Raw genomic sequence first — 27344 nt, forward strand, 5'->3', positions numbered from 1 at the left:
ACAACCAGCCTCTCTTTTCCTGCCCTGGTTCCTGGTGGCCCCTCTGTGGCCATCTTCCCACCTACACTGGCCTCCAGGGCTGTCTTCCCACAGGACTTCAGTCATTACACCAAGAAGGGTCCCCCAGAACATTTAAGACTTCTTGTCTGTCCCAGGGTTACAGGGAGGGCTGAGCTCCACTGCAAAGGAGCCATGCCAATCTGATTAATGAAGGTAAATAAGGGCGTGATTGGCAGTGGCTTAAGCTCCAGGCAGGTAACCTAGGTAACAGCAGGAGTCTGCACCTCCGCTGGCAAGTAACATGGGATCAATTTCTTCATGCATCCATGGCCTTCTCTCGTGCTCAAAGTCCAGTTCAGGAGCCTTGAGAAGGAACTGGGCTGTTGGATAATGCAGGGAGGGGAATTGCTGATCGTCTGCTGGGTTTATCGTGGGTGTTCTGTCCTCTGAAGGAACATGATGTGAGCAGTGTAATTGGCAGACATAAAGTCAGAGGCCTCAAGGTCAAAGGCAGCTCCCAGCTTTCAGCTTGAGCCTTGGTTTAGCCAGCTCTGTGTTCCTATCCCAGCTGCCACTTCCTAATCACTTTCTTCACCTGTAAAATGGAATGCTACCTTCCAGGCTTGGTGTGAGAATAAGACCTGTAAATTGCCTAGCATAGCTTGTCCCGTAGGATGCCCTCTAAATGTTGGCCTTTTGGGTTTTTCTCTAGGAGAGAAAGAGGCTTGGGGTGCTCTGTCTTCTAATGCTCTCTTTACTACCAGGAAGGAAATGGGCTCAGCCTAGAGATGGGTCCAGAATGGGAGGCAGATAGGAAAGGGGGCCACAGATGGGCATTGCCAGGAGAACCCCTGAGGTGCAGGAAGCAGGCATGAAGGTTGGGGGTTAGGGGCAGCTGCCTGAGGGTCAAGGAACCAGTGGAAATGTCAGCAGTGCACCTCGAGGGGCACTCAGGCTGTTGAGGGATCTCTTGAGGCCAAGGACAAGGAGATATTGCTCCTTTTAGTACTTTGGTTTCAGCCAGAGTTCCTGTCCAGCAGCTCCGACAGCTTGCTGAACACACGCTTTTACAGGTGCTGTTCTTGACTTGAATGCAGGCCAGTTGAAAACATGATTTTGATTATTTTTCCATCATGTGAAACAAAGACCCTGGGGAAATATGATCACATGAAAAAGACATGAAATTTTCCTGTTCAGTGAGTGAGGCCAGAAGATGCATAATGTATGGTTTCAGAAGCTGTAAGTAGATTAGGGAGAGAGTTTGCAGTCTGGGAAACATTTAAGACTTTTATGCAAGTTATAAAGAAACAGAGGAATGCCAGGAGCTTAATGTCCAGCATATCCCCGGCAGAATAACCTCAAACAAGCCAACCTCAGGGGCTCGGTTTCCTTATTCAAAATTCTGGGAGGAATGCTCATAATATGGTTAATCATGCTTACCTCTAGGGAGTGGGTCTTGGGTTTGGGAGTGGGAAGAGATGTTTATTTTTCATTGTATATTCTTTTGACTTTTTGAATCTTTCACTTTGTGCCTTTATTATTTTTATAATTACAAATCAAATTATAGGGTTTGTCTTTAAAAAATGCAATGAAGGGTTGGCTTGGATCATTGGTTTTTAGAGTTGTTTTTTAGCGGTAGAACCCTTGTCATATAAGCTTACACAAAAGCCTAATGAATGTAGGACAAAGAAGAAATTGGAGCCCTTCTTGCCAGGCCTCCCCTGCCCCCAGCTCCCAGTCGCTGCACCTCTAAGGGATCCATTGAACATAGTTTGGAAATAACAGGTCTAAATGATTTCTCTCAATGCCCCCTCTCCTCAGTTCTATGCCTCCCTTCTGTTTAGTGATGAAGCTGGGGCATCCTGGCCCTAGGGTACAGGCTAGTGCTTTTTTTTTTTTTTTTTTACTTTATTATTTATTTTTTAATTGGAGGATAATTGCTTTACAGTGTTGTGTTGGTTTCTGCCACACAACAACTTAAATCAGTCATAACGATACATATGTCTCCTCCTTCTTGAGCCCTGCCCCTCACACCCACACCTACCCCACCTCTCTAGGTCATCACAGAACACCCACCTAGGCCCCCTGTGTTACATAGCAGCTTCCCACTAGCTACCTATTTTCACTGTGTAGCTTCAGGCACTCCCTGCCCCTCTGAGGAGTCTGCACCTGGGCAGGGGTTGGGGGGTTGGGACTGAGCTATGCACAGACTGAGTGTCGCTCAGACTCTGGGGAACAGGAGACAGGTCACCCTTAGATGCACTGAAATGATAGAGAAATGTTGTTAACAGCTAGATTTTGCAGTTCTCACAGATAAGTCTGAACCTGGGGCTTTGATAGGCAGGATGCTAAGGGGATGGTCAAATGGTATCAGATGGGAGAAAACTCATTCACCAAGTGTGGTTAGGAAGGTAGACCCACTACTTGTTAACAGTCTGCACTTGGCGAGTTACTTAGCTTCTCCGAGTCTCTTGCTGAATCTGTAAAAAGGGGAAGTACTTGTGCCTACTTTCTAGGACTGTCGAAAGAATAACATGCAATCATAGGTCTCAGTGCCTTATGTAGTGCTGTGCACACAGTAGGTGTTCAGTAAGTGTTGGCAGTACTAATCGTCATCATCACCAAGTTCCTAGACAAGTCAGGAAAGGGCCTTCCTGTGTCTTCCCGTGTATTAGTTAAATCTGTAGCCTCTCAGTACCTCAGTTTCCTTACCTATAAATTAGAGATGCTCAGGAATTGCAGATCGGTAGCCCGCTGGAACAAATCTAGTGTGCAAATTTTTGTTTATCCAGGTGATATGTTAAAAATAAGAAATAGTCTCCAGAAATCTGAATTACCCAGACTCTCTTTTAAAAATCGAGCATCTGTTTCATCGGCACTCACAGTCATCTGGTGCCAGGATAGCCATTGCCTCCCCTTACACCGGCAAGCGTTGGTTCGCATTTTCACCAGACTCCATCCTCTCTGTCATCTTGTACCTGGCCAGCCCTCTTCACCTTTTGGCAGTTGAGTGGGAAAAGCCTAGACTAGAAGGTTTCAGGAATTCTGTGCCTTTATCATGGCTCTGCCGCTTGTCCATCCCACAACCCTGAGTATATTCCTTCATCTCCCTGGACCACATGTTGCCATCTATAAAATGAGTGAGTTGAGCTTCCAGTCTCGGCTTTCTTTGAGTGTTCTCTTTAGTCTATAAACATTTACTGAATCCCTCCTGTATCCAGGAATTTTACCAGGCATTTGGGAGGATGCAGAGATGACTAAGAACAGGTGTGGCCCAGAGATCTTTTACAGAGAGGCCACCCCAAGGATGGACTGCAGAAAGGCGCCAGTGCACAGTGTGATAAACACAAGCATCGAAGGTAAGCATTTAGAAACTTTTATGGCAATTGGACTTTGCCATGACAGCCAAGTGCGTGCTCAGTGGATGGGTTTTGTTGAATATAAATCAGTTCACGTGTTGTCAGACTCATGGTGAGTTACAGGAGGCACAAGCTGCCTACTCATTCCAGCTACTATTGCTGCTTAACAAACTGCTCCAACCCTTCATACGTTAAAACAACAGCAGTCATTTATTTGCTCACAAATCTACAGTTTGAGGAAGGCTGGACAGCTCAGAGCACCTCCAGTCCACACAGTGCCTATAGGCTGTGCCAGGGCCAGCAGGTCCACTTCCAACCTGGCCCACTCACGTGGCTAGCAGGCTGGTGCTGGCCATTGCCTTTCCACAGGGGCACTTCTTCAAAGCAGCATAGCTGGGCTCCCCTGGCCAGTGTCGAAAGAGAACTGGGTGGAAGTGCATGGCCTTGCTATGATCTAGTCTCAGAAGTCACGTTGCATCTCTTCTGTCAGACTTCGTTGGCTGAAAGATTACAAAGTTCTGCCTAACTTCAGAGAGAGGGAACCTGGGTCCTTCCTCTTAAGGCACTTGTGGAAAGGTTCTAGAAGAACATGTGGGACATAAGATTTTATTGCAACTGCCTTTGGAAAATATAATCAGCCACACTGTATGGAGGTGTATTCGTTTAATGAACACAAACTTAGTGTCTTCAAGTGATACACATTTATTAGCTCAAAGTTTTATAGGTCATGAGTCCAAGTTGATTCAACTGGGTTCTCTGCTCAGGGTCTTACGAGGCTGAAATCAAGGTGTTGCTAGTCTGGGCTCTTGTCTGGAGGCGCTAGGAAGAATCAACTTCCAGGCTTATTCCAGTTGTTGGCAGATTCCGTTCCTTGTGATTATAGGGTTGAGGTCCCCACTTCCTTGCTGCTGTAAGCCAAGAGTTGCTTTCTCCTCCTGGAAGCCACACACATGGCCCCTGGATCTTCAAAGCCAGCAATGCCATGTTGAATTCTTTTCACTCTTTTAATCACTTTGACTTCTTATACTGCCAGATGGAGAAAACTCTTCCTTTTTGTGCAGCTAGATTATGTATGTCGTGCTGGATAATCTCCTTTTGCCATATAACAGAATGTAATCAGAAGAGTAATATCTCATCCTGTTTCCAGGTGCCACCCACACTCAAAGTGGAGGGGAGTATAAGAGGATGAGGGTGATTGGAAAGCATTCTTAGAATTCTGCCTACCACAGATGGCTTGGTTTTCAATGAATTAGAAATTAAAACAAAGTGGTTCTTCATCACAGATAGTTTGAAAGCACTGGTGCAGAACCCAGTAGAGAGGAAGGACATGTATGCAAATGGATGTAATTTGAGACCTCAACGGCTAACTTCCAAAAGGAGAAGGGTACAGAGGTCAGTGGGAGGGAAGATTATTGTGTAAATGGATGGGGACAGAATTAGAGTTTCTTGAGGATGTGGTGTTTGAACTGAGCTTTGTAAGATAGGTGTGATTGGGTTCTTTAAAAAATAGGGTGGCAGACTTCCCTGGTGGTCCACTGTTAAGAACCTGCCTGCCAGTGCAGGGGACATGGGTTCAATCCCTGGTCTGGGAAGATTCCACATGCTGTGGGACAACTAAGCCTGTGCACCACAACCTCTGAGCCCGCAAGCCGTAACAAGAGAAGCCATCCTGTTAGAAGTCTGCACACTGCAACTAGAGAGAGCCCTCATGAGCAAAGACTCAGTTCAGTTCAGTTCAGTCGCTCAGTCGTGTCCGACTCTTTGCGACCCCATGAATTGCAGCACTCCAGGCTCCCTGTCCATCACCAACTCCTGGAGTTCACTCAGACTCACGTCCATCGAGTCAGTGATGCCATCCAGCCATCTCATCCTCTGGCGTCCCCTTCTCCTCCTGCCCCCAATCCCTCCCAGCATCAAGGTCTTTTCCAATGAGTCAACTCTTCGCATGAGGTGGCCAAAGTACGGGAGTTTCAGCTTTAGCATCATTCCTTCCAAAGAAATCCCAGGGCTGATCTCCTTCAGAATGGACTGGTTGGATCTCCTTGTAGTCCAAGGGACTCTCAAGAGTCTTCTCCAACACCACAGTTCAAAAGCATCAAGTCTTCGGCACTCAGCCTTCTTCACAGTCCAACTCTCACATCCATACATGACCACTGGAAAAACCATAGCCTTGACTAGCCGGACCTTAGTTGGCAAAGTAATGTCTCTGCTTTTGAATATGCTGTCTAGGTTGGTCATAACTTTTCTTCCAAGGATTAAGCATTTTTAATTTCATGGCTGCAGTCACCATCTGCAGTGATTTTGGAGCCCCCAAAAATAAAGTCTGACACTGTTTCCACAGTGCACCCCCAAAATAAAGAGCAAATAAAAATTTTAAAAGTTAAGTGGGTACTTCTCTGACGGTCAGTTGGTTAAGACTCTGTGCTTCCATTTCAGGGGCATGGGTTTGATCCCTGGTCAGAGAGAGAATTAAGATCCCACATGCCATGTGAAGTGGCCAAAAAAAAAAAAAGTGGCAGGATTCCAACAATTCTATTTCCCTTTGGCACCTTTGGATGCAAACAGAACTGAACTGAACCTTCTGAATCCTTGCTAAAGTAATTTTGTCTCTTCTCTGTGACCCCAAACAATATTGCATAACAAATTACCCCAAAGCTCAGTGACTTCAGGCAACGTCATGCATTACTGCTTATAGATCTACAGGTCAGCTGGGTGGTTTCTCTGGCCTCAGCTGGGCTCTCTCTTGCAACTCTGATCAGCCATGGTGGTGGTGGGGGGTGTGCTGGCTGGCTCTGCTGGCCTTGGCTGGACTCTCATAACTTTCAGGGTTGGCTGGCTGGCAGCTAGTCCTGTATAACCTCGATTTTCTTCACATATTTCTTCTTCCACCTGCCCCTCACCTCCTTCTAGCATACTAGCCTGGCCCCATTCCCTGAGAGGAGACAGAGGAACAAAAAGAGGAGGAGAGCTCAGGTCTTAGAAGTTTAGACTCAAAACCGGTGCAGTCACTTCTGCCTCCTTCTTTTGTTCAAAGCAAGTCTCCAAGACTTCCCAGATTCACAAGTTAGGGAAACAGACTCCATTTCTTGATGGAGGAGCCAGAGGATCCCATCGCAGAGGGTGTGGACACAAGGAGGGGTGGAGAACTGGAGCCACTTTTTCAGTGTATACCACAGTCATCCTGAGAAGCCTTTCTAAATTTTCTAGGTGAAAGCAACAAGAGCCCCCCTCCCAACTTCAGATCCATTGTTTCTCAAGCTAAACAAAGGCTCTTGGAGAAGTTTATATATGAAAGACCGTTTGGAAAATGTAAAGTGGTCCATTAACCAGAATTATAAGAAGCTAGACTTCTAAAACAGTCTGCAGTCTTTATATGGATAGAAGACAAAACAGGAAGATTTCTGGGCAACCTTTTCACCTTCACCAGCCCATATTTGTATTCATCTTTCAATGCCTAGCCCCAGTGCTCTCTGCAAAACTGCTCCCAGAACAATTATTTGGGGAGAACAATTCTTTTCCCAAATTGCAGCAGCAATTTTTAGAATTAAATGATTTCAAATCTGGCCTTTGACATAGACAAAAGTCATGTCTTTTATGATATTCCCTGAAGCACCTGTCCTAAGGCCAACAAATAGTAGTTGCACAATAAATGATTATTAGATGAATGGATGGATGAGAAAACAGATGGATGGCAGATGCTTCAGCAGTTGACTGAAGCTTTGTTTTAGCAGAATCTGATATTATCATAGACTTTTATTTTCTTCCTTCCGAATAAGCATGTCAACTTGAAATCTTTTGTAGTTGTTCCATGTCTACATGCTTTAAAGAAAAACCCAGAAAACTGATTGCAGAAGGGAGGAACCCTGTTGTGTTTTCCCTCATAAACCCTGTCATTATTAGCATAGCATTTCAAACTGAGGTCCGTGAGTTCCCAAGGATATTGATCGTTTTCTAGCTGTGGGGCAGGGAGTGAGGGGAGGACTTCTCATCACATACATTTGTGAAATGCTGAGTTAAACAGACAGCTTTCTTGTTTGTGAGTCCTCATAGCGTCTTTAATATGCTAATATACATCTAATGTATCTCCAAGAGAGCATTAGAATATGTAAGGATTGGAAATTGGCAGGATTACTTTTTTGGGGGGGAGTCAGGGCAGGGATGCAGGGAGGAAGGAGATGTAATTTTTTCTTATTGTGATAATACATAACATAATATTTATCATTTTAACCATTTATAAAGGTACAATTCAGTGACATTAAATACATTCACGGTGCTGTATAACCATTACTGCTACACCCAAAACTTTTCATCATCCCCAACAATAACTCCATTTATACAAGAACAACACTTCCCCCCTCACCGCCCCGGAGTGGCACATTACCTCTCTTCTGCATTCTGTCTCTGTGAGTTTGCCTATTCTAAGTGCCTGTTCTAAGAAATGCACAACATCAGAGTTGTGAGTCAAGTTTTATCTGGGGCAAAAAGAGGACTATAGACTGGGAGACAGCATCTCAGATAGCTCTAAGAAACTGCTCCGAAGAAGTAGGGGGAAAGGGCAGTATATATGTGATTTTGGTGAAGGGGGAGAACGTGCAATCAAGCACACATTTTTGCAGAAAGTTTCTGCTAATCTAGTGAAGTGGAACAGATGTCACTGTTAATCATTTTAGTGCTCTTCTAGATATGAGGAGATACAAGAATTAGGCTTGTAAAATCTTCTGAAAATATTTAACTGTTTTCTGTTAACTATTTAACTGCCCCCTTCTGCCAGTTTTTCCTAGAGCACAGAGTACCTCATGGTCTCCTGATCACTACCTTGACCTCCTTTCAGGATGTGTTGAAGGTCAGTGGCCGCAATGGCTATTGACTTCATCCTTGTAGAGGCAGATGGCAAGTAGCAATTTTTAGTTGGTACCTCATGTCAGTGGTATCATATAATGTGCGTCCCTTTATCTGTTGATGAAAACTTGACTTATTTCTACTTTATGACTGTGGTGAACAATGCTGCTATGAATATTTCATAACAATTATCTGTTTGAGTCCCTGCTTTCAGTTCTTTTGGATACATACCTAGGACTGGAATTGCTAGGTCATATGATACTTATGTGTTTTCATTTTTGAGAAAGTCACCAAACTTTTCCACAGAGGCTGCACCATTTTAGGTTCCATCTAGCAACGCATGAGGGTTCTAGTTTGTTTGTCGAAACTAATCTTCCATTTTTTAAAATTATAGCTCTCTTGGTAGTTGTAAAATGATATCTCCTTGTGATTTTGATTTGCATTTCCCTAATAACTAATGATGTTGAGCTCTAAGAGTCTGTTATTCATTCTGAATATAACTCCTGTATTAAATGCCTGTTTTGCAAGTGTATTCTCCCAGTCCATGGTTTGCTCTTTGAAGAATAAAGACTTTTAATTGTAATGAATTTCAATTTACCCATCTTTGACACTGTTTGTATCCTATTTAAGAAAGCTTTCCCTTGCCTAAACTTAGGTCACTAAAATTTGCTCACATATTTTCATCTACGAATCTTGTAATTTGGCTGTTATATTTAGGCCTGTTATCCATTTTGAGTTGATTTTTGTGGATACTGTGAAGTAAGAGTTGAGGTTTAATTTTTGGCACTTGGATATCTGATTTTTGCCACTATTTGTTGATAAGATAATGTTTTCCCTGTTGAATTTCCTTAGCACTTTTGCTCACAGTCAGCTGTCTGCACTCTCCACTCCATTCCCACTGATTGTGTCTTTCCTCACTCCAGAATCATACTCTCTTGGTCACTGTAGCCGTTGCAATTAGGACATACTAAATTCTCCAACACTGTTCCTTTTTTTATTTTTTAATCTTTTGGCTGTGCCTTGGAGCATGTGGGATCTTAGTTCCCCAACCAGTTATCAAACCTGCACCCCCTGCACTGGCAGCTCAGAGTCTGAACCACTGGACCACCAGGAAAGTCCCTGTTCCTTTTTTTCTAAATTGTTTTTGGCTATTCTTCTAGGTCTGTCCTTTGCATGTCAGTTTTACAAAGATTGCATTGAGTCCCTAGATCAGTTTTGAGATGCTTGACACATTAGCAATATCAAGTCTTCTAATCCGTAAACATGATGTATCTCTCTATTTGTTTAGATCTTTGATTTCTTGGGGCTTCCCTGGTGGCTCAGCCAGTAAACAATCTGCCTGCAATGTAGGAGACCCAGGTTTGATCCCTGGGTTGGGACGATCCCTTGAAGAAGGGAATAACTACCCACTTCAGTATTCTTGCCTGGAGAATCCCCATGGACAGAGGAGCCTGGCAGACTATAGTCCATGGGGTCGCAAAGAGTCGAACATGACTGAGCAACTAACACTTGATTTCTCTCAGCATTGTTTTATAGTTTTCAGTGACAAGGTCTTGCATAGCTTTGTTAAATTTATCCCTTAAGTATTTAATATTTTGATGCCTTTGTAAATGATATTTTTATTTCCATTTCTTTTTCATTGCTGATACTTAGCAATACAATTGACTTTCATTGTATCCTTTGACATTGCTTAACTCCCTAGTTCTGTTAATGCTTTTATAGATTCCTCAGGAATTTTTTAGTATAGATAATCATGTCATGGACAGATACTGTCAAAGAATGGAGTCCTAAAAGACAAGGGACCTGCCTGCTGTCTCACTGTGCAGAGTTGGGGGTCTGCAACCTGGATCTTCCGGACCCTCCTTCATGGCCCTCTCTACCACACACAGTTACTTCTCAGGAGAGTTCAGGTCTCAAGAGAAGAAGTTTATGTCATTTAAGATTAGATTTGAATGAAGTTTTTTACTCTCACTCAAAAGTCTGGAGGTTTACATTCCAAGGCTGGTTTGGCAGTTCTGCTCCATAAAACCCTCAGGAACGTAGGCTTTTTCCCCACAACTAGCTTCATCGTCCCTAGGCCGTGGGCCTCCATCTCATGATCCTGTATGATGGTTTTTGCATTCTAGATAGCACGGCAAAAGAATAAAGAGAAAAAAGGTACCCACTAGTGATTTCTTCAGGTGGATTCCATGAATGGACTGCACAGCACCTGCGCTCACATCTCACTGGGTAGAACCCAGTCGGGTCACACTTAGCACAAGGATGTCTGGAAAATATCATCTTATCCTGAGCAATCATATCAGCTGAAATTTCTGTCACAGTGGAAGAGAAAGGGAACAGCTGCTGGGGGATATACAGCAATTTCTGCCACAACCTAAAGGTTAGGAATCCAGAAAGGAAATAATCTGAAAATTGTCGACAAAGAATTAGTCGATCTAAGAAAGAACTGGAAAATTTTATTCCAGCCAAATTTGAGGATTATAACCTGGAAAGAGCATCTCAGAAAGCTCTGAGAACTATTCTGCCAGTTAGAAATCAAGGCAGAGTTATACAAGTTTTTTTTAAACTGTAGGGTGTACATTGACAGTTTACATAATCCGGGTCTCAGCAGCATCCTGGTAGATCATGTGACCCCTTGCAAGATCAAGAAAGAATGTTATCTTTTAAGGAGTTGTCTTACTAATGCTGGGAGGATGTTGTTGTTTATGGCTGAGCAGGTATTCCTGCCCAAGTCGGGGGGTGGGTGGGGGGGGACGTTGATCCATGCATGATCCGGATACACAGTGTGCAGTGTGGGGAAAGGGGAGGCCGAAGGGCAGAGAAGATTTTTTATGTTTAAATTTTTCTTGTCTTGCTATAAAACATGAATTTCATTCCACAAAATGAAAAGAGAGAAAAGATGGAAGAGTTCAAAGTTGGTTGCATCTTTTACAAATTGTTTTAGGATCAGGTGAGCCAGCTCTCTGGCTCAGAGGTTAAAGTGTCTGCCTGGAATGCGGGAGACCTGGGTTCGATCCCTGGGTCGGGAAGATCCCCTGGAGAAGGAAATGGCAACCCACTCCAGTACTCTTGCTTGGAGAATCACGTGGAGGGAGGAGCCTGGTGGGCTGCAGACCATGGGGTCGCAGAGAGTTGGACACGGACACGACTGAGCGACTTCACTTTCACTTTCAGGTTGACCTGAAGCCATTTCAGTTCAGTCGCTCAGTCGTGTCCGACTCTTTGCGACCCCATGAATCGCAGCATGCCAGGCCTCCCTGTCCATCACCAACTTCCAGAGTTCACTCAAACTCATGTCCATCGAGTCGGTGATGCCATCCAGCCATCTCATCCTCTGTCGTCCCCTTCTCCTCCTGCCCCCAATCCCTCCCAGCATCAGAGTCTTTCCCAATGAGTCAATTCTTCGCATGAGGTGGCCAAAGTATTGGAGCTTCAGCTTTAGCATCAGTCCTTCCAATGAACACCCAGGACTGATTTCCTTCAGAATGGACTGGTTGGATCTCCTTGCAGTCCAAGGGACTCTCAAGAGTCTTCTCCAACACCATAGTTCAAAAGCATCAAGTCTTTGGCACTCAGCTTTCTTCACAGTCCAACTTCCAAATCCATACATGACCACTTGAGAAACCACACAGCCTTGACTAGACAGACCTTAGTTGGCAAAGTAATGTCTCTGCTTTTGAATATGCTATCTAGGTTGGTCATAACTTTCCTTCCAAGGAGTAAGCGTCTTTTAATTTCCTGGCTGCAATCACCATCTGCAGTGATTTTGGAGCCAAAAAAAAATAAAATCTGACACTGTTTCCACTGTTTCCCCATCTATTTCCCATGAAATGATGGGACTAGATGCCATGATCTTCGTTTTCTGAATGTTGAGCCTTAAGCCAACTTGTTCACTCTTGTCTTTCACTCTCATCAAGAGGCTTTTTAGTTCCTCTTCACTTTCTGCCATAAGGGTGGTGTCATCTGCATATCTGAGGTTATTGATAGTTCTCCTGGCAATCTTGATTCCAGCTTGTGCTTCTTCCAGCCCAGCATTTCTCGTAATGTACTCTGTATGGAAGTTAAATAAGCAGGGTGACAATATACAGCCTTGATGTACTCCTTTTCCTATTTGGAACCAGTCTGTTGTTCCGTGTCCAGTTCTAACTGTTGCTTCCTGACCTGCATACAGGTTTCTCAAGAGGCAGATCAGGTGGTCTGGTGTTCCCATCTCTTTCAGAATTTTCCACAGTTTATTGTGATCCACACAGTCAAAGGCTTTGGCATAGTCAATAAAGCAAAAATAGATATTTTTCTGGAACTCCCTTGCTTTTTCCATGATCCAGCGGATGTTGGCAATTTGATCTCTGGGTCCTCTGCCTTCTCTAAAACCAGCTTGAACATCTGGAAGTTCACAGTTCATGTATTGCTGAAGCATGGCATGGAGAATTTTGAGCATTACTTTACTAGCATGTGAGATGAGTGCAAGTGTGCAGTAGTTTGAGCATTCTTTGGCATTGCCTTTCTTTGGGGTTGAAATGCCATTTAGTCAGAGGATAAACTTAACCCTCAGAACTCCTTATGGTATTAAGTCTTTGTAAATATATTAGTTCCTGGAGGAGGAAGTGGCAACCCACTCCACTATGTTTGCCTGGACAATTCCATGGACAGAAGAGTCTGGTGGGCTACAGTCCAGAGGTTGCAAAGAACCAGACAATACTTGAGCACACACACAACTATATTAGACATGTCTAATCATGAATAACCTTCCTTCATCTAGAAAAGATAAAGCAAAAGATGTCTTCTCATTCATTCAGTCAACAAAAATTGCTATCTCCTATGCTCACAGACCCCACAGTTTGAGGAAAGATAGGCAATAATGACATAAGCACCTGAATGAATGTGAAATCACAAAAGGGAGATAAGGAGCTATAGGAATACACTCAGGGATTCGGAGCTAGTCAGGGAGGTAACGGAATGTTTTCCTGAGGGTTTGGGTCCATTTCTGTAGGAGAGGCTAATTTCATAGCAGAGTGGTGTGTTCTGAGAAAAGTAACCTTTGTCCCATTGTGGTTATACCTTATATACCCTCCCTGGGGCACTGTTTGAGTAAGAGATCCTGCCTAAGAACAAGGATGCCAGAGTGAGAGTAGGATGGGGGTAGCGGAGGTGGGGTTACTGCTCTGGAAGTTTCAGAGTACTTTGTGGCTTAAATCCCACAAAGGATTCCTCAAAGAGAAACGGAGAAGACCAGGAGTTCAGAGGTTTCAGGATGTCAGATGGAGGAGGCCAGGATCATAGCCCAGTCAGAGACTCTCCTTATGGGCCAGGAAGGAGCCCAAAGAATTTGGGGAGCCAGAAGGAATTTTCTAATAACTGTAGTCATCTGTATGGAGGAAGAAAGCTTCCCATTCTCTAAGTACCCAAGCCAATCTCAGGGCCCATCCGTGTGCCATGACAAAGAGAGGGTTACCAGGTCCAATGGACCATCAGTGGAGGCAGCATCTCACCTCCCACTCAGCAGTTAGATTCTGTGTGACTGAGGAATGGCACAGGGGAAGGCCCTAGCAATTGTGGGTGAAAGGAGGGCAGTGCCAGAGGAAAGGAGGGCAGTGCCAGAGGAAAGGACAGCCATTGGTCATCTTCTGCTTCTCTGCTTCAAGCAGCAAGAGAGCAAATAGCAAGCAGGAAACAGCAAGAGAACCTGAAGAAATCACCCATCAGACTACAGCCTACCAAGTGTTCTTGGGAATTCACTCTTCTAGCTTACGCTAGGCATGGTGGATGGGTCCTGTCCTTTGGCCAACACTGGTTGACTCATAAGGGCCAGTTGGAGCACTGTGTTGAGAAGGATTCTCGGAGTCTGGGAACCATAAGGAAAAGTATGCCTTCATCCTAGTGTAATTATGAGGAAGAAATGGGATGATATATGTAAAAACGCTTTATAAATGGCAAAAGTGCTATCCAAATAATAACTAATAATGGTAGCTATGATTTTTAGTGCTTCCTAAATACCAAACACCGCCAAGAGCTTTACTTCTCACAATAACCTTTACGATAGATGCTGTTAATATCTTGCATTTTACAGTCAAGGAGCTGCAGCTTAGAAAAACAATGTAATATGCCTAAGGTCACACAGCTAGTAAATGTAGAACCGTGACACAGGCCTTCGTGTTTCTGACTCCAAAGCAAGTTCTTTTATAGACTTTGTTTTGCTGTCTTTAAAATGTAGGAGATGATAATGATTAATGTTACTATTAATAGAACAGCTATTCTATTACTGGGAAAGATTGAGGGCAGGCACGAGAAGGGGGCACAGAGGATGAGATGATTGGATGGCATAATTGAAACAATGTACATGAATCTGAGCAAACTCTGGGAGATAGAGGACAGGGAAACCTGGCTGCTGCAGTCCATGGGGTCGCAAAGAGTTGGATACAACTTAGCGACTAAACAACATTGTTTTACTTGGGGACTCAGCCCTAATTCGCCTGCTAACGGAATGTGTTTGCAGCCATTTTTCAATCCCTGGAAGGGTTAGAACTTGCCTTCTGTTCAGTTTACCAGTTTTGCCTTCCTTTCTCCTCACCCATCTCCATCCACTCTGCAGAGCAGTGTAATAATTACCCCCTCTTATGCTCTACTCACCGAGCCTCTAAAAAGAGCACTTTTTAAAGGGCTGACTGTGGTTGTTCAAGACCCCTGGTGAACAGGGTGCAGAAAGATGATTCACTTTGTGTACATTGTGCTTTCCTGAGAGCCGACCATCCTCCCTGCATCTTTTCAAGCTCAAGGATGCGGGAAGCAGCAGGCCAGTGTGTAGTAGGAACTATTAGCTGCGATAATGACATACATGGGGTGATTGGCAGTTTGCACAACACTTTTCATGTCATTTTTCCTTTCCAAGCCTCAGTTTTGCCATCTACAAAGTGGATGTAATGACAATAATAATACAGTAAAGTCTCATCTTTCGAAAGGGTTCAGTTCAGTCACTCAGTTGTGTCCGACTCTTTGTGACCCCATAGACTGCAGCATGCCAGGCCTCCCTGTCCATTACCAACTCCTGGAGCTTGCTCAGACTCATGTCCATGGAATCGGTGATGCCATCCAACCATCTTATCCCCTGTTGTCCCCTTCTCCTCCAGCCTTCAATCTTTCCCAGCATCATGGTCTTTCCCAGTAAGTCAGTTCTTCACATCAGATGACCAAAGTATTGGAGCTTCAACTTCAGCACCAGTCCTTCCAATGAATATTCAGGACTGATTTCCTTTAGGACAGACTGGTTTGATCTCCTTGCAGCCCAAGGGACTCTCAAGAGTCTTCTCTAACACCACAGTTCAAAAGCATCAATTCTTTGGTGCTTAGCTTTCTTTGTGGTCCAATTCTCATATCCATACATGACTACTGGAAAAACCATAGCTTTGACTAGATGGACCTTTGTTGGTAATGTCTCTGCTTTTTAATATGCTGTCTAGGTTTATCATTGTTTTTCTTCCAAGGAGCAAGTGTCTTTTAATTTCATGGCTGCAGTCACCATCTGCAGTGATTTTGGAGCCCCCCAAAATATTCTGTCGCTGTTTCCATTGTTTCCCCATCTATTTGCCATGAAGTGATGGGACCAGATGCCATGATCTTAATTTTTTGAATGTTGAGTTTTAAGTCAGAAAAGGGTTAGGTTTTAATAAACTCATCACTTAAGGTGGAATTAACATAAAATCAGAATCACCCTTGACAATTGTCCGTAGCATATAAAGACAAACCACCTCTTAAAAGCCCAATTTAGGCAATTTCTCTTACGGTTTTAAAACCGATGACTTTTTCTCTGATTGAAGTCATCTTGGTGCCTTCTGAGGTAATGAAAATTCTTATCTCCCCAGAGTAGGTTCGCTCAGCACCACTGTGCTCACAGTATCGGAGGCCAGAGAGAACTGGACCCCAGGGGACACCATCCAGGGAATAGGCTTGTTGAGGAGGGGGTCAGGAAGATGGTCAGCCTACCCAGTTAGGATTTCTTTCTTTCTTTGGGACCACATGTCACTGAATTCTGAGGCTTTAAGTTTTATATACATATATTGTATCATATATATATATATATATGTATGATATATATATATGATACAGTTCCATTAGGTCTAATTTTCTGACTTGCTGTCTATGAACAGGATTAAAACTTGAAAATAACATGTGATGAAGCAGACACCAGGCTAGGTGAGGGGAGATCTGGACTCAAGACCCCAGCTCAGCCCTACCTATATTCATGGTATCGTGGGCCTATGGACCTTCAAGGTGAACTCATCACCCAAGTGTCCAAGTCTTTAGGCTGTATTTCTTTACTACAGACTTGCAGGACCTTCATGACTCTTTTTTAAAAAAAAATACATATGTCCATCCCTGCTTCTACCTTCCTGCCTAAGCTGGCAGCATCTCTGCCTATACCAGTGTGATGACAGTCTCCTCCCTGGGTGCCAGCCTCCGCCTTGGCTGCTAGAGGGCTTTCCAAATGCACCCTGATCTTGCCACCTCCTTCTGTAAAATACTTAATTTCCAAATGCTTCTGGGGAAGACAGACTCCTCCTTCCTGCCCACCTCTCATCCCCACCAGGCTTCCACTCTTTCTCTGTGCAACACATCCCCTGCTCTTCTTTTAGTCCCTCCTGTGTTTCATATTTGCCCGGCCACAGGGTCTCTGCACATCCACTGTCTGAAAAGCTCTGTTCTCTTCTCTCTGCTGAGTTAATCCTGCTTATACTCCATTCGTTTCCTCAGGGAAGCCTTTCCTGACTTTGCAGTCTGGATAAGACCTTCCTTATCTGATCTGAAAGAAATGGACTCTCTTTGCACCATATACCCTTCTTTTCTGCACAGGCCACTGTAGCTATTTAAATTTTTTTGTGGTTGTGGATTAAAGTCTGTATTCCCTGCGGCCCTACACACTACTGTAAGTTCTATGAGAGCAGGGCCCTTATCTGTCTTGCTCACAAATGTATTCTTTATATATAGTACAGAGCCTGGCATGTGCTTATATTCATCAAACATTTAAGTAAATGGATGGGTGGATGGGTGAGAGACCCAAACGAATATTATCCAATTATCAGTGTTGTTGTTTGTTTTCCCAGCGATTAACCCTTTGGGAACTTCCTCTGAAGAATATGATACAAGTTGCAATTTTTCTTTTAGAATGAAAGAGAAAAGTTACTGAAGGTTCCATGTGCCCTTTACATAATAGGTATTATGAAGTATCTTGGCTCTTTTCTCTCTGCTATTTAAAGTCTTTTAATGAGCTTTCACACCCTCCATAGCAAATGACCTTTTCTAGAGCCATCAGTACAAAACAAAAGGGTGAATTAGACGGGTGGAATGCTTCTGCCTTTGGGAGTACAGGATCAGCCTTTTAAACACCATGGTTCCTGTTTGTGAATGACCTTGCCCTCTTAGGGAATGGGGCCTCATCCAGATTTCAGATTCTGACATCCTGGTGTTATGACCACAGGGTTTTTGGGGCCAGGAAAAATTGACACACCCGATTACTGAGTGGAACAGCAGGATCGCCTGACGTGGCCAACTTGATCTCGTGGTTGCTGGGTTATAGTGTCTCCATCCATTCATAAACAGCACCCTTTAGGGGTGATTGCTTTCTCATACTTCCTGGTCCTGGTTGTAGTGAAAGGTAGATTTTCTCAGAGCAGCAGCTACTAGGTAAGGGCTGGGGCTAGGTCAGCTCATTTCAGTCTGTCTTGTGGAATGTCCAAGAGTGGTCCTCAGCCTACAGTGAGGGTACATTTCCTCTAAAAACAAAATCATCTTTCTCTATGCATTTCTTCCAGGTAGAGAGGGATTCTGAGATTAACAGGTGGATAGGTAGTAGCATATTTTATTATTCTTCCTTGTTCAAAGACCTTTTGTGGCTCCCATCTGCCAAACAGCTCAAATGTAAGGCCCTCAGATCCTGGTCCAGACTAACCCTAACTCTGACTCTCTTTTTTCCTGACTCTCATATCACTCCCACCAGCCAAATCAGGGTCCTTACCATTAAGGAAACAGACCCCTTGCTTTCTAACCTCTATCTCTGCACATCCTTCCCTTCCAGCTGGACTCTGTCCTCCCACTGCTACCAGTCAGAATCTTACCCATCCTATTAGGCAACTTTCAATTTTTGCAGGAATTTTTCCCTGATGGTCTTAGATAGAATTTAACTTTTGGCTGTTGTAAATACCTATAGAATTCATCTGTACAACTTCGAGGGCACTCACATGACAGGGTTGTGTGCTTTTTTCTTTCTTATATTCATCCTATTTGTTGAGGCAAAGAATGATTCTATTTCTCTTTATTTCCCCCGCAATTCTTTGGACATCAGTTCAGTTCAGTCGCTCAGTCGTGTCCGACTCTTTGCGACCCCATGAATCACAGCACGTCAGGCCTCCCTGTCCATCACCAACTCCTGGAGTTCACTCAAACTCACGTCCATCGAGTCAGTGATGCCATCCAGCCATCTCATCCTCTGTCGTCCCCTTTTCCTCCTGCCCGCAATCCCTCCCAGCATCAAGGTCTTTTCAAATGAGTCAGCTCTTCGCATGAGGTGGCCAAAGTACTGGAGCTTCAGCTTTAGCATCATTCTCTCCAAAGAACACCCAGAGCTGGTCTCCCTTAGGATGGACTGGTTGGATCTCCTTGCAGTCAGAGGGATTCTCAAGAGTCTCCAACACCATAGTTCAAAAGCATCAATTCTTCGGCGCTCAGCTTTCTTCACAGTCCAACTCTCACATCCATACATGACCACTGGAAAAACCATAGCCTTGACTAGATAGACCTTTCATGGCAGCGTAATGTCTCTGCTTTTCAATATGCTGTCTAGATTTGTCATAACTTTTCTTCCAAGGAGTAAGCGCCTTTTAATTTCATGGCTACAGTCACCATCTGCAGTGATTTTGGAGCCCCAAAAAATAAAGTCTGACACTGTTTCCACTGTTTCCCCATCTATTTGCCATGAAGTGATGGGACCAGATGCCATGATCTTAGTTTTCTGAATGTTGAGCCTTAAGACAACTTTTTCACTCTCTAATTTCACTTTCATCAAGAGGCTTTTTAGTTCCTCTTCACTTTCTGCCATAAGGGTGGTGTCATCTGCATATCTGAGGTTATTGATATTTCTCCCAGCAATCTTGATTCCAGCTTGTGCTTCTTCCAGCCCAGTGTTTCTCATGATGTACTCTGCATATAAGTTAAATAAGTAGGTCCTTAATTCTTCGGTGGAGTCATACTCTTTTATGAGATGAATGAAGAAATAAAAACAATTCACCTTATGTCCTCAAGACTCATGAAGAAAGTACATTTATCCAGTTATCCAAACTCCCTTGCTTAGAATTACTTTATGCTTTTGGATAAATGAAGTCCTACCTGGCCCTCTTTGAAGGATAACCTTGAAAGCATCCTTGAAGAGAATGCTCTGCTGTGTGTGTGTGTGTGCGTGTGTGTGTGTGTGTGAAGGTTATTAGAATAATCTACTTAGCAGATAAACAAATGTTTGGAATTATATAGAGTCGTTTAAGCCTCAAAGCAAAATTGTTTCGGCGCCTGTGTAGGGTTATTTGAGAAAGAGGTTGCAAGCGGGGAAACTCTCCTAAAATTTGCAGCAGAATCTAATCCATTGTAGTCCTCAGACCCTGGATGAAGCAGATGCCCTACTCAGTTTTCCTTTCAGCATTGCTGTTTTTGAGCACACAACTCTTTTTCCATTGTTTTGAAGACACCAACCAGCTGGGCCAGAGACATGAGCGTCCTCTCTGAGCAGAAGTTGCCAAGTCTGCAGGGTCAGGATTAGAGTATGTGCTTTAACAGACCTTTCTCCCTGGGCAGGATACACTTGGCTCACTTCACCACCTTTCTTCCCACCCTCCAAAGGATGCCAGGCACACTAAGTAGTGATTAAACAAAAGATTAAAATTCCATTTGTGTGTGCGTGTATGTGTGGCTGTTTGAACATTAATCGATTCTTTCAGTGGAATGTTAAGTAAAAGCACACAACTACCAGAAGCAGTTATTTAGAGCAGCCAGTCAAAATCCAGTTCCAATTTATTGTTTAATGTGATTTCCACAATCATTCTGCCAGCCTCCTCCACACACTCTCCCTCACCGTCCTTGCCCTCTGCTCCTTCCCAACCCTTCTGCTTCCTGTAGTAAAAGGAAATAGCGGGGAAGGAAAATAGCAGAAGATGGTTGCTGAAGGAAAATAATCATAGCTTTTATAGACAAACCTGTGAGTCTGTAGAATTAAAATTGCCTCTGGACTGAAATCCAGACTATCTTTTTGCATAACATTAAGTGATGGCATTTCATAAGAATCGCTCTCTTTTAAGAAACACCGTTAGCATTTTTTCTGGTTGCGAAAGGTCTGTGGCATTTGTTTCTGTTGTAGAATGCCCCTATTAACTAAGAACTTTCTTCTTTCCTCAAGAACAGTGAGTTTCCACATGGGCACATGACCTCCTGTTAATGAGGAAATTCTCTAAATCCTGTTATCAGCAGTAGCCAGTTGAATTGGCTCAGGTGTTCAATAGGTTTTCTCTGCAGGGCTCCCAGTTTTATTATTAGATTTCCATCCCTGTCCTTTCTCCCCCATACGTGGCCATCACATACACCAGATCATAAACTTTCTCCAGAAATAACCTATTAAAATTTGCACTCCTTTACCGAGGGGGCCTAACTTTATGCCAGATACTGAGCTTGATGTGTTGTGTGGATGGGCTCAGTTCATTCTCTCAACAACCTGCACATTACTCTGATAGTTTTCCCTATTAACCAATCCAGGAAACTGGGGTCCATCTGCCCAGGGAGTAAAACCTAGGTTTTTCCAACTCTGGAGTCAGAACGCTCTGAGTCATCCAACTAGACTTCCTGCCCCATTGATGAGCAATCACTCATGCGCTCATACACCTGATACTTACTGAGGGCCTAGGTATTGACCTAGGAAAACACAGTGACAAATCAAAACAGACATGCCCCTGCCTTCAGGGAGCTCACAGTCTAACCCATGGGGAGAACAGCCAGATCTGGTTTGATCTTTGGGGCTGGCAAACTATGGGGTTTGGGGCAACTCTGTTCTACTCTTTTAGCCTCAGGTTTCATAACTATGAGTGAGACAGCTGGATTTTGGCAAGTGGTTTTCCACCTTTACTGTGAATTACATGGAGATGTGTTTAAAGATCCATTGCTTCCTGGCCTCCTACGCTCAGATACTTTGATTTCATAGGTTCAGGGTGGGGTACAGGAAATTTTATATATAATGAAGGCTCAGGTCTCCAAAGAACCATCCTTTGAGAGCAACTGATCTGGCTCTAAGCCCATTAGCACCTGCATGGGATCTGTGTTGTTACACCTGTGTTCACAGTGCTTACCACAGTGTCTGGCACAAATATTTAGCAGTATTTGGAATGATCTATCTGTGGGGTTTCTATGGGTGGATGTCAGAGACTTCTGATCACAATTTTCATTAAGGTTTCTGGATAAGATTCTAAGGGCCTCCTGGGCTCTGAATACTCAGTGGTTTTAGGATTGAAACCAACTCCTTCTTTGACAAAAGCTTAGACCTATTATGGGAAATCTTTTTAACATGTATAGTAAAAAAAAATGGGGGGGGGGGTTGCTTCCCTGGTAGCTCAGCTGGTAAAGAATCAGCCTGCAATGCAGGACACCCTGGTTCAATTCCTGGGTTGGGAAGATCTGCTGGAGAAGGGATAGGCTATCCAACCCAGAATTCTTGGGCTTCCCTGGTAGCTCAGCTGGTAAAGAATCCACCTGCAATGCAGGAAACCAGGGTTTGATCCCTGGGTTGGGAAGATCCCCTGGAGAAGCAAAAGGCTACTCACTCCAGTATTGTGGCCTGGAGAATTCCATGGACTGTATATGCCATGGAGTCTTCGAAGAGTCGGACACTTTTCTTTCACTTTCATAGTAAAATTTGAGTCCTGTATCAAGATGATTTGATCAGATGTCAATTTATAGTAGATCCTTAAAATCCGAAGCCTACCCACGTTCTCTGTGTAAATTCTGAACATGCTTCCAATACACAGTTTGTGATTTTCTTGGTTCACTTGAAAGTACTTTTTGGGCAGGTAGTGGTATCTTTATTTTCCAGGTAGGAAAATGAAACTTGTCCAAGACCACACTGTAAGCTCTCTCCACTAAAATCCAGTGTGGGAATCAAAGAACATGGCTTTTATCCTCTGGCTTACTTATGTGGGTAAGTTTGGTCTCTTTGGACCTCAGTTTTCCCACCTATAAGATGGAAAAAAGGTGGACTTACTGTTTCTGAGAGGCTTCATAGCTTGGATACTTGAGGACCTCCTTGTAACTACATGTTTAACTTGCCAAAGTCCCTATGTTGGCAAGCTCCAAAGTCCTCTTAGTTTAGTGAAGAAGTAAGTAAAAACTAATGCTTCCCTGGTGACTCATCCAGCAAAAAATCCACCTATAATTCAGGAGTCCCAGGTTCAATCCCTGAGTCTGGACGATTCCCTGGAGAAGTGAATGGCAACCCACTCCAGTATTCTTGCCTGGAGAATTCCATGGACAGAAGAGCCTGGCAGGCTACAGTCCATGGGGTTGCAAAGAGTTAGACATGACTAAGTGACTGTCACTTATCATCTGAGAACTGAGACCATCTAAAAAAGGCCATCTCTGGAGATCATTCCAGAGGGGCATGCATCATTAAGGCAAAGGCAGTGAGGTGGTAGAAGCTATTAAGCATGAAACTCCCAGAATTTTGGAACCCTAATTCTGTACCCTGTCAGTTCTGCAGTTCACTGTTCATTCTGAGAATGAGATTTGGGGGAGTTGATCTCTGTGCAGTCACAGCTGTGAGATTCAGCTCGTACCCCCTTCCCAGGAACACCAGAAGACGTCCACAAACAGATAGAGGAGACAGTGTCCTTTCCAGGATCTTAGGCTCCTGAAATGTCTTTGCAAAGGTCACCTCACCCTTGCTACTCAAAATGTTTTTCGGGGATCGATCAGCAGCATCACCTAGGAGCTTGTTAGAAATGCAGAGTCTCAGGCCCAGCCCAGACCTCGTGTATCAGAATCCATGTTTAACAAGATACTCATGTGATTATACTGCACAGGAAAATTTGAGGAGCGCTAGCCCTAACTCCAATACTTTGGCCACCTGATGCGAAAACCTAACTCATTGGAAAAGACCCTGATACTGAGAAAGATTGAAGGCAGAAGAAGGGGACAACAGAGGATGAGATGGCTGGATGGCATCATCGAACTCTATGGACATGAGTTTGAATGAGCTTCGGGAGTTGGTGATGGACAGGGCGGCCTGGCGTGCTGCCGTCCTTGGGGTCACAAAGAGTCGGACACGACTGAGCAACTGGACTGAACTGAGCCCTAACTGTGTTCGACTCCCCTCCTTCACATCCTGATGAACAAGCAGGCATCCTGTTCCTGGCCTCCCCTAACATCTTCTTCCAAGTGGGCCTATTTCATCTTAAGACCAGCCCACCTTTTGGAATTCCTTCTGTGTTTTCAGCTAACCCCTCAGGCAATCAATAACTTCTGCCCTTGGCTCTCACACTAGCCTGAGGGCCTCATAGAACAAGATAAACTCTCCCGGGTTTCCCATGGCTTCTCATCTCCAAGGTCTCATAGAACACAGTTTCTTATCTTCCTCATGCATATCTGTATGTGGCAGCCCACTGCAAACTCACTGCGGCCAGGAAAATAACACAAATGAGAGATGAGAGCCAGGTCACATCACAGTCTTTGTGACCCCATGAACTGTAGCCCACCCACCAGGCTCCTGTGTCCATGGAATTTTCTAGGCAAGAATACTGAAGTGGGTTGCCATTTCCTCCAGAGGATCTTCCCGACCCAGAGATGATACTCACATCTCCTACTTTGGCAAGCAAATTCTTTACCACTGAGCCCCCCTGGGAAGCCCTATTTTCCCCCACCCCCAACACTGGCAGTTAAAAAAAAAATCCTCAAAAACCACCAGATTGTGTTTGCCAGTGACCACGTCTAAGTATTTTTTGTGACTTTCGATGATGAATATCTGCTCAACTAGTATATAATTGCCCAGGTATGGTTTGACCAGCACAGACCAGGCAGGCTTATGACATCCTGAATTCTAGACTAGTAGTTCTCAAATGGGAGCGTGCATCAGAATCTCTTTGAGGACTTGTTAAAACCCAAGTCTCTGGGCCCCACACCCAGTTTCTGCTGCTGCTTCCCGGAGGGGGCTCATTTCTGATGAGTTCCCAACTGCTGTGAGTGCTGCTGGTTCACACTGTAAGAACCGCTTTAGATTGGTTCCTCCCATTAAGACAGCCTGGGTTTGCAGAACCTCTTTAGTTCCACCAGTGACCTAACATAGTCAATGAAGTTCTCAGTCTTTGGGTAGCAGAAGAGGGAAAAGGAATTGGGAGGGAGGGCTGGAGGAAAGATTGCTAACCAACCCTTGACTGACCAGCCCTGACATCTAGAGGTAGAGTGCTTAACTTGGGCATATCCCTGTTCCATTCCAAGACTTAGTTTCCCTGTTTGTGAAATACGGCAGTGGCCCCAGATCAGTTTTTGAGTTGATGTGTTTGCTTGTGTGGAGATTTGATGGTCAGTTTGTTTTTAGCAGAGGACCTTTAGAAATGAAATCTCACAGAGAACCCCGGTATAGAAACAGACAGATGCATTGCTGGTCTGGCTGAAGTGCAGGGGTCAAGCTCTTACTGTCAGTCTCCACCTTCTCAAGGCAGCACCGAGGTGTCTCCTGCAGAAATGTGGCTCAATACAGTTGAAACCCCCGAAGGAACTTCCCACTCAGCTCCTGTGATTTCTAAGACTCTGAGAGCTGTTTGCAGGCATGTGACCTTTGTTTTTGCAGTTTTCTTTCCCTCTCTGACCATGACATGTGGCATGCCCACTTTCAGAATTTTCTTCCTGCAAGTCAGAGAGGTCTTCAGGAGAGGGAATGCCAAGGATTGTTATCATTAGAGCTGTTGTAGGGATATTGAGCCCTTGTGGAAATTGTGCTAATGCGAGGATCAGCCAGAGACTTAATAAACAGGCATGAGGATGATTTTATTCCAGTGGCTTCTTGTTAGTGCTAATGTTCCAGCACACCATGCGTTCAGGGCCTTCGTAGGTAATTATACAGGAAATAGGACTAGTGGATCCTGCATGCCACAGTAGCATGAGCAGGTCTGCGGGTTTTTTTAAGGGCAAGATCATGGGGAAAGCTGTTCTCATCTAGGTGAACATAGAAGATACAAACAGCAGTGTAGAGCAGTGTCACCTTGGAAAGACTCTTACTGAGCCCTGGGGCCTGACTCTTGGCGTGGGAAAGCATCTGGCACCTTTTGATGACCCCAGATGCTGGAATGCAGCCTCTGGGAAACTGCTTCCTTAACAGGCCCACCAGGACAGACTCCCCTCCTGGAACACATAATAAATGTCTTCAGCTCCAGCCTCTGGGGGCTGCTCTCCTGTGTATTCCTGTTTTCTTTCAGTCGTCCGAGCACTTGTTCAGACCTTCCACATACATCTGCCAGCTGCTCCCCGTCTCTGGGTCCAGGCCTTCTTTGGGACTGCAGAGATGACCGTGACCCAGCTCTTCCTCCTGTGCTCCTTGAGCCCAGCCCACTCTGCCATGCTCCACCCGCCCAGGGTGTGCGCTCTGCCTGCCTCTCATTTCAGCTTATCTGAAGTCCAGCCCAAAGGCCCCAGTGTCCGTGAACCCTTCCCCAGTTCTCCCAGGTGGAAGTGAAGTCCTCTAGCTCTTTTTCAGAACCTCTCACCCCAGGTTCATTTCCTCTGCCTCATCCAGTGCAGAGCCACTAGGCAGCTGTGGCTCTTAAGCACTTGGAAGGAGGCTGAACTGAGATGCCCACAAGTGTGACATACACACTGGATTTTGAAGACTCAGTACACACACAAAAAGGAACATAGACTTAACCTCAACATTTGCGTCCACTGCCTGTTGAAATGATCTTACTTTAGATCACTGGTCCCCAACCTTTTTGGCACCAGGGACCAATTTTATGGAAGACAGTTTTGCCACAGTTTTGGCAACCCCTGCTTTCGATGGTGTATATGGAGCTAAATGAAATACATTATCAGAACTCACTTCACCTGGTTTAAAAAAAGTAGAGTTACATATGTGGCTCATCTTGGTAGCTTACATTCTATTTCTGTTAGACAGCGTCATACCTACCGCTTTCTCTCTTCTGTAAAAGGAGTATCTGTCCATCTGCCTTCTCTCCCATGGGTTTGTAAGTTCCAGGAGGGTGAGCACTGTGTGTCTTCTTTCTGAACTATGCACACCTGGCTGGCAGAGGTGGACAGGAGTAACTGAGTTCTGAGGGAATTAATAAATGAACCACTGGTGGCAGACATTCATCCCTTAGGCCATGTACTTGCTGGGTCTCTTTGTTATTAAACTTATTTTCCCTTTTCTTCTTTTTCATAGTTTTTGTCTTTTTTTAAGGGCTCACACGATCAACCAAAGAAGAGCTTTTTCTTTGGAGATAGGCAGAAACTGAAGGACTGGCACGACAAAGAAGCCATCAAGAGGGATGCTCAGCGTGTAGGTACGAAGGGCAGGGCGTCCACGGGAGGGTCCCCTGGAGAGTGCTTGCACGTGCGCGCGCACGCGCGCGCGTGTGTGTGTGTGTGTGTGTGTGTGTGTGTTTTATGGGGGCATCTAGACCTCCTGTTGACTCCCTGTCCATTTGGCATTATCCCTTCCCCTGGTTCCCAGGCCCAGCCCTCTCCCTTCCTTCACCTGTTAGCTGACCCCTTTCTCCATTCACATCATCAGATCCACTGCTTTCAGGCCTTTGCCCTGAAACCTCTATGGTGATAGAAAATGTCTCCCTCCTGGAAGATTCGTTACCACTAAAATGAAGAGCAGTAAGAATAAGAACCCACGTTTACTGAACACCAACAGCGAAAAGGCCCACGATCCACACTTTGCACATTTTCTTGATGAAACCCCTAACCAACCTTTGTAGCTCATTTGATGAGAAGGAACCTGGAGCTCAGAGAGGTGGGGTAATTTACCTGCAGACATTCAGTGAGATAGAGGCAAGCTTGAGACTTAAACCCAGGTCTGGAGGGCTGACTTGATCTCTCCCCAAGATCACAGGCACAAGGTTGACTGAAACTAGTGGG

The 27344-nt window shown here is 44.6% G+C and overlaps 1 protein-coding gene across 1 annotated transcript in view; it reads left to right on the plus strand.

Moving 5' to 3' along the window:
- Positions 1–27344, plus strand: part of GALNT10 (polypeptide N-acetylgalactosaminyltransferase 10) — a 230686-nt gene that overhangs the window by 75170 nt on the left and 128172 nt on the right. The window contains exon 2 of the mRNA XM_069589994.1: positions 26659–26761. Within this exon, the coding sequence (XP_069446095.1) occupies positions 26659–26761 (103 nt within the window). The remainder of the gene's footprint in view (positions 1–26658; positions 26762–27344) is intronic.

The sequence above is a fragment of the Ovis canadensis genome, chromosome 5 (assembly GCF_042477335.2).
Source record: "Ovis canadensis isolate MfBH-ARS-UI-01 breed Bighorn chromosome 5, ARS-UI_OviCan_v2, whole genome shotgun sequence".
In the NCBI taxonomy this organism is placed as follows: Eukaryota; Metazoa; Chordata; class Mammalia; order Artiodactyla; family Bovidae; genus Ovis; species Ovis canadensis.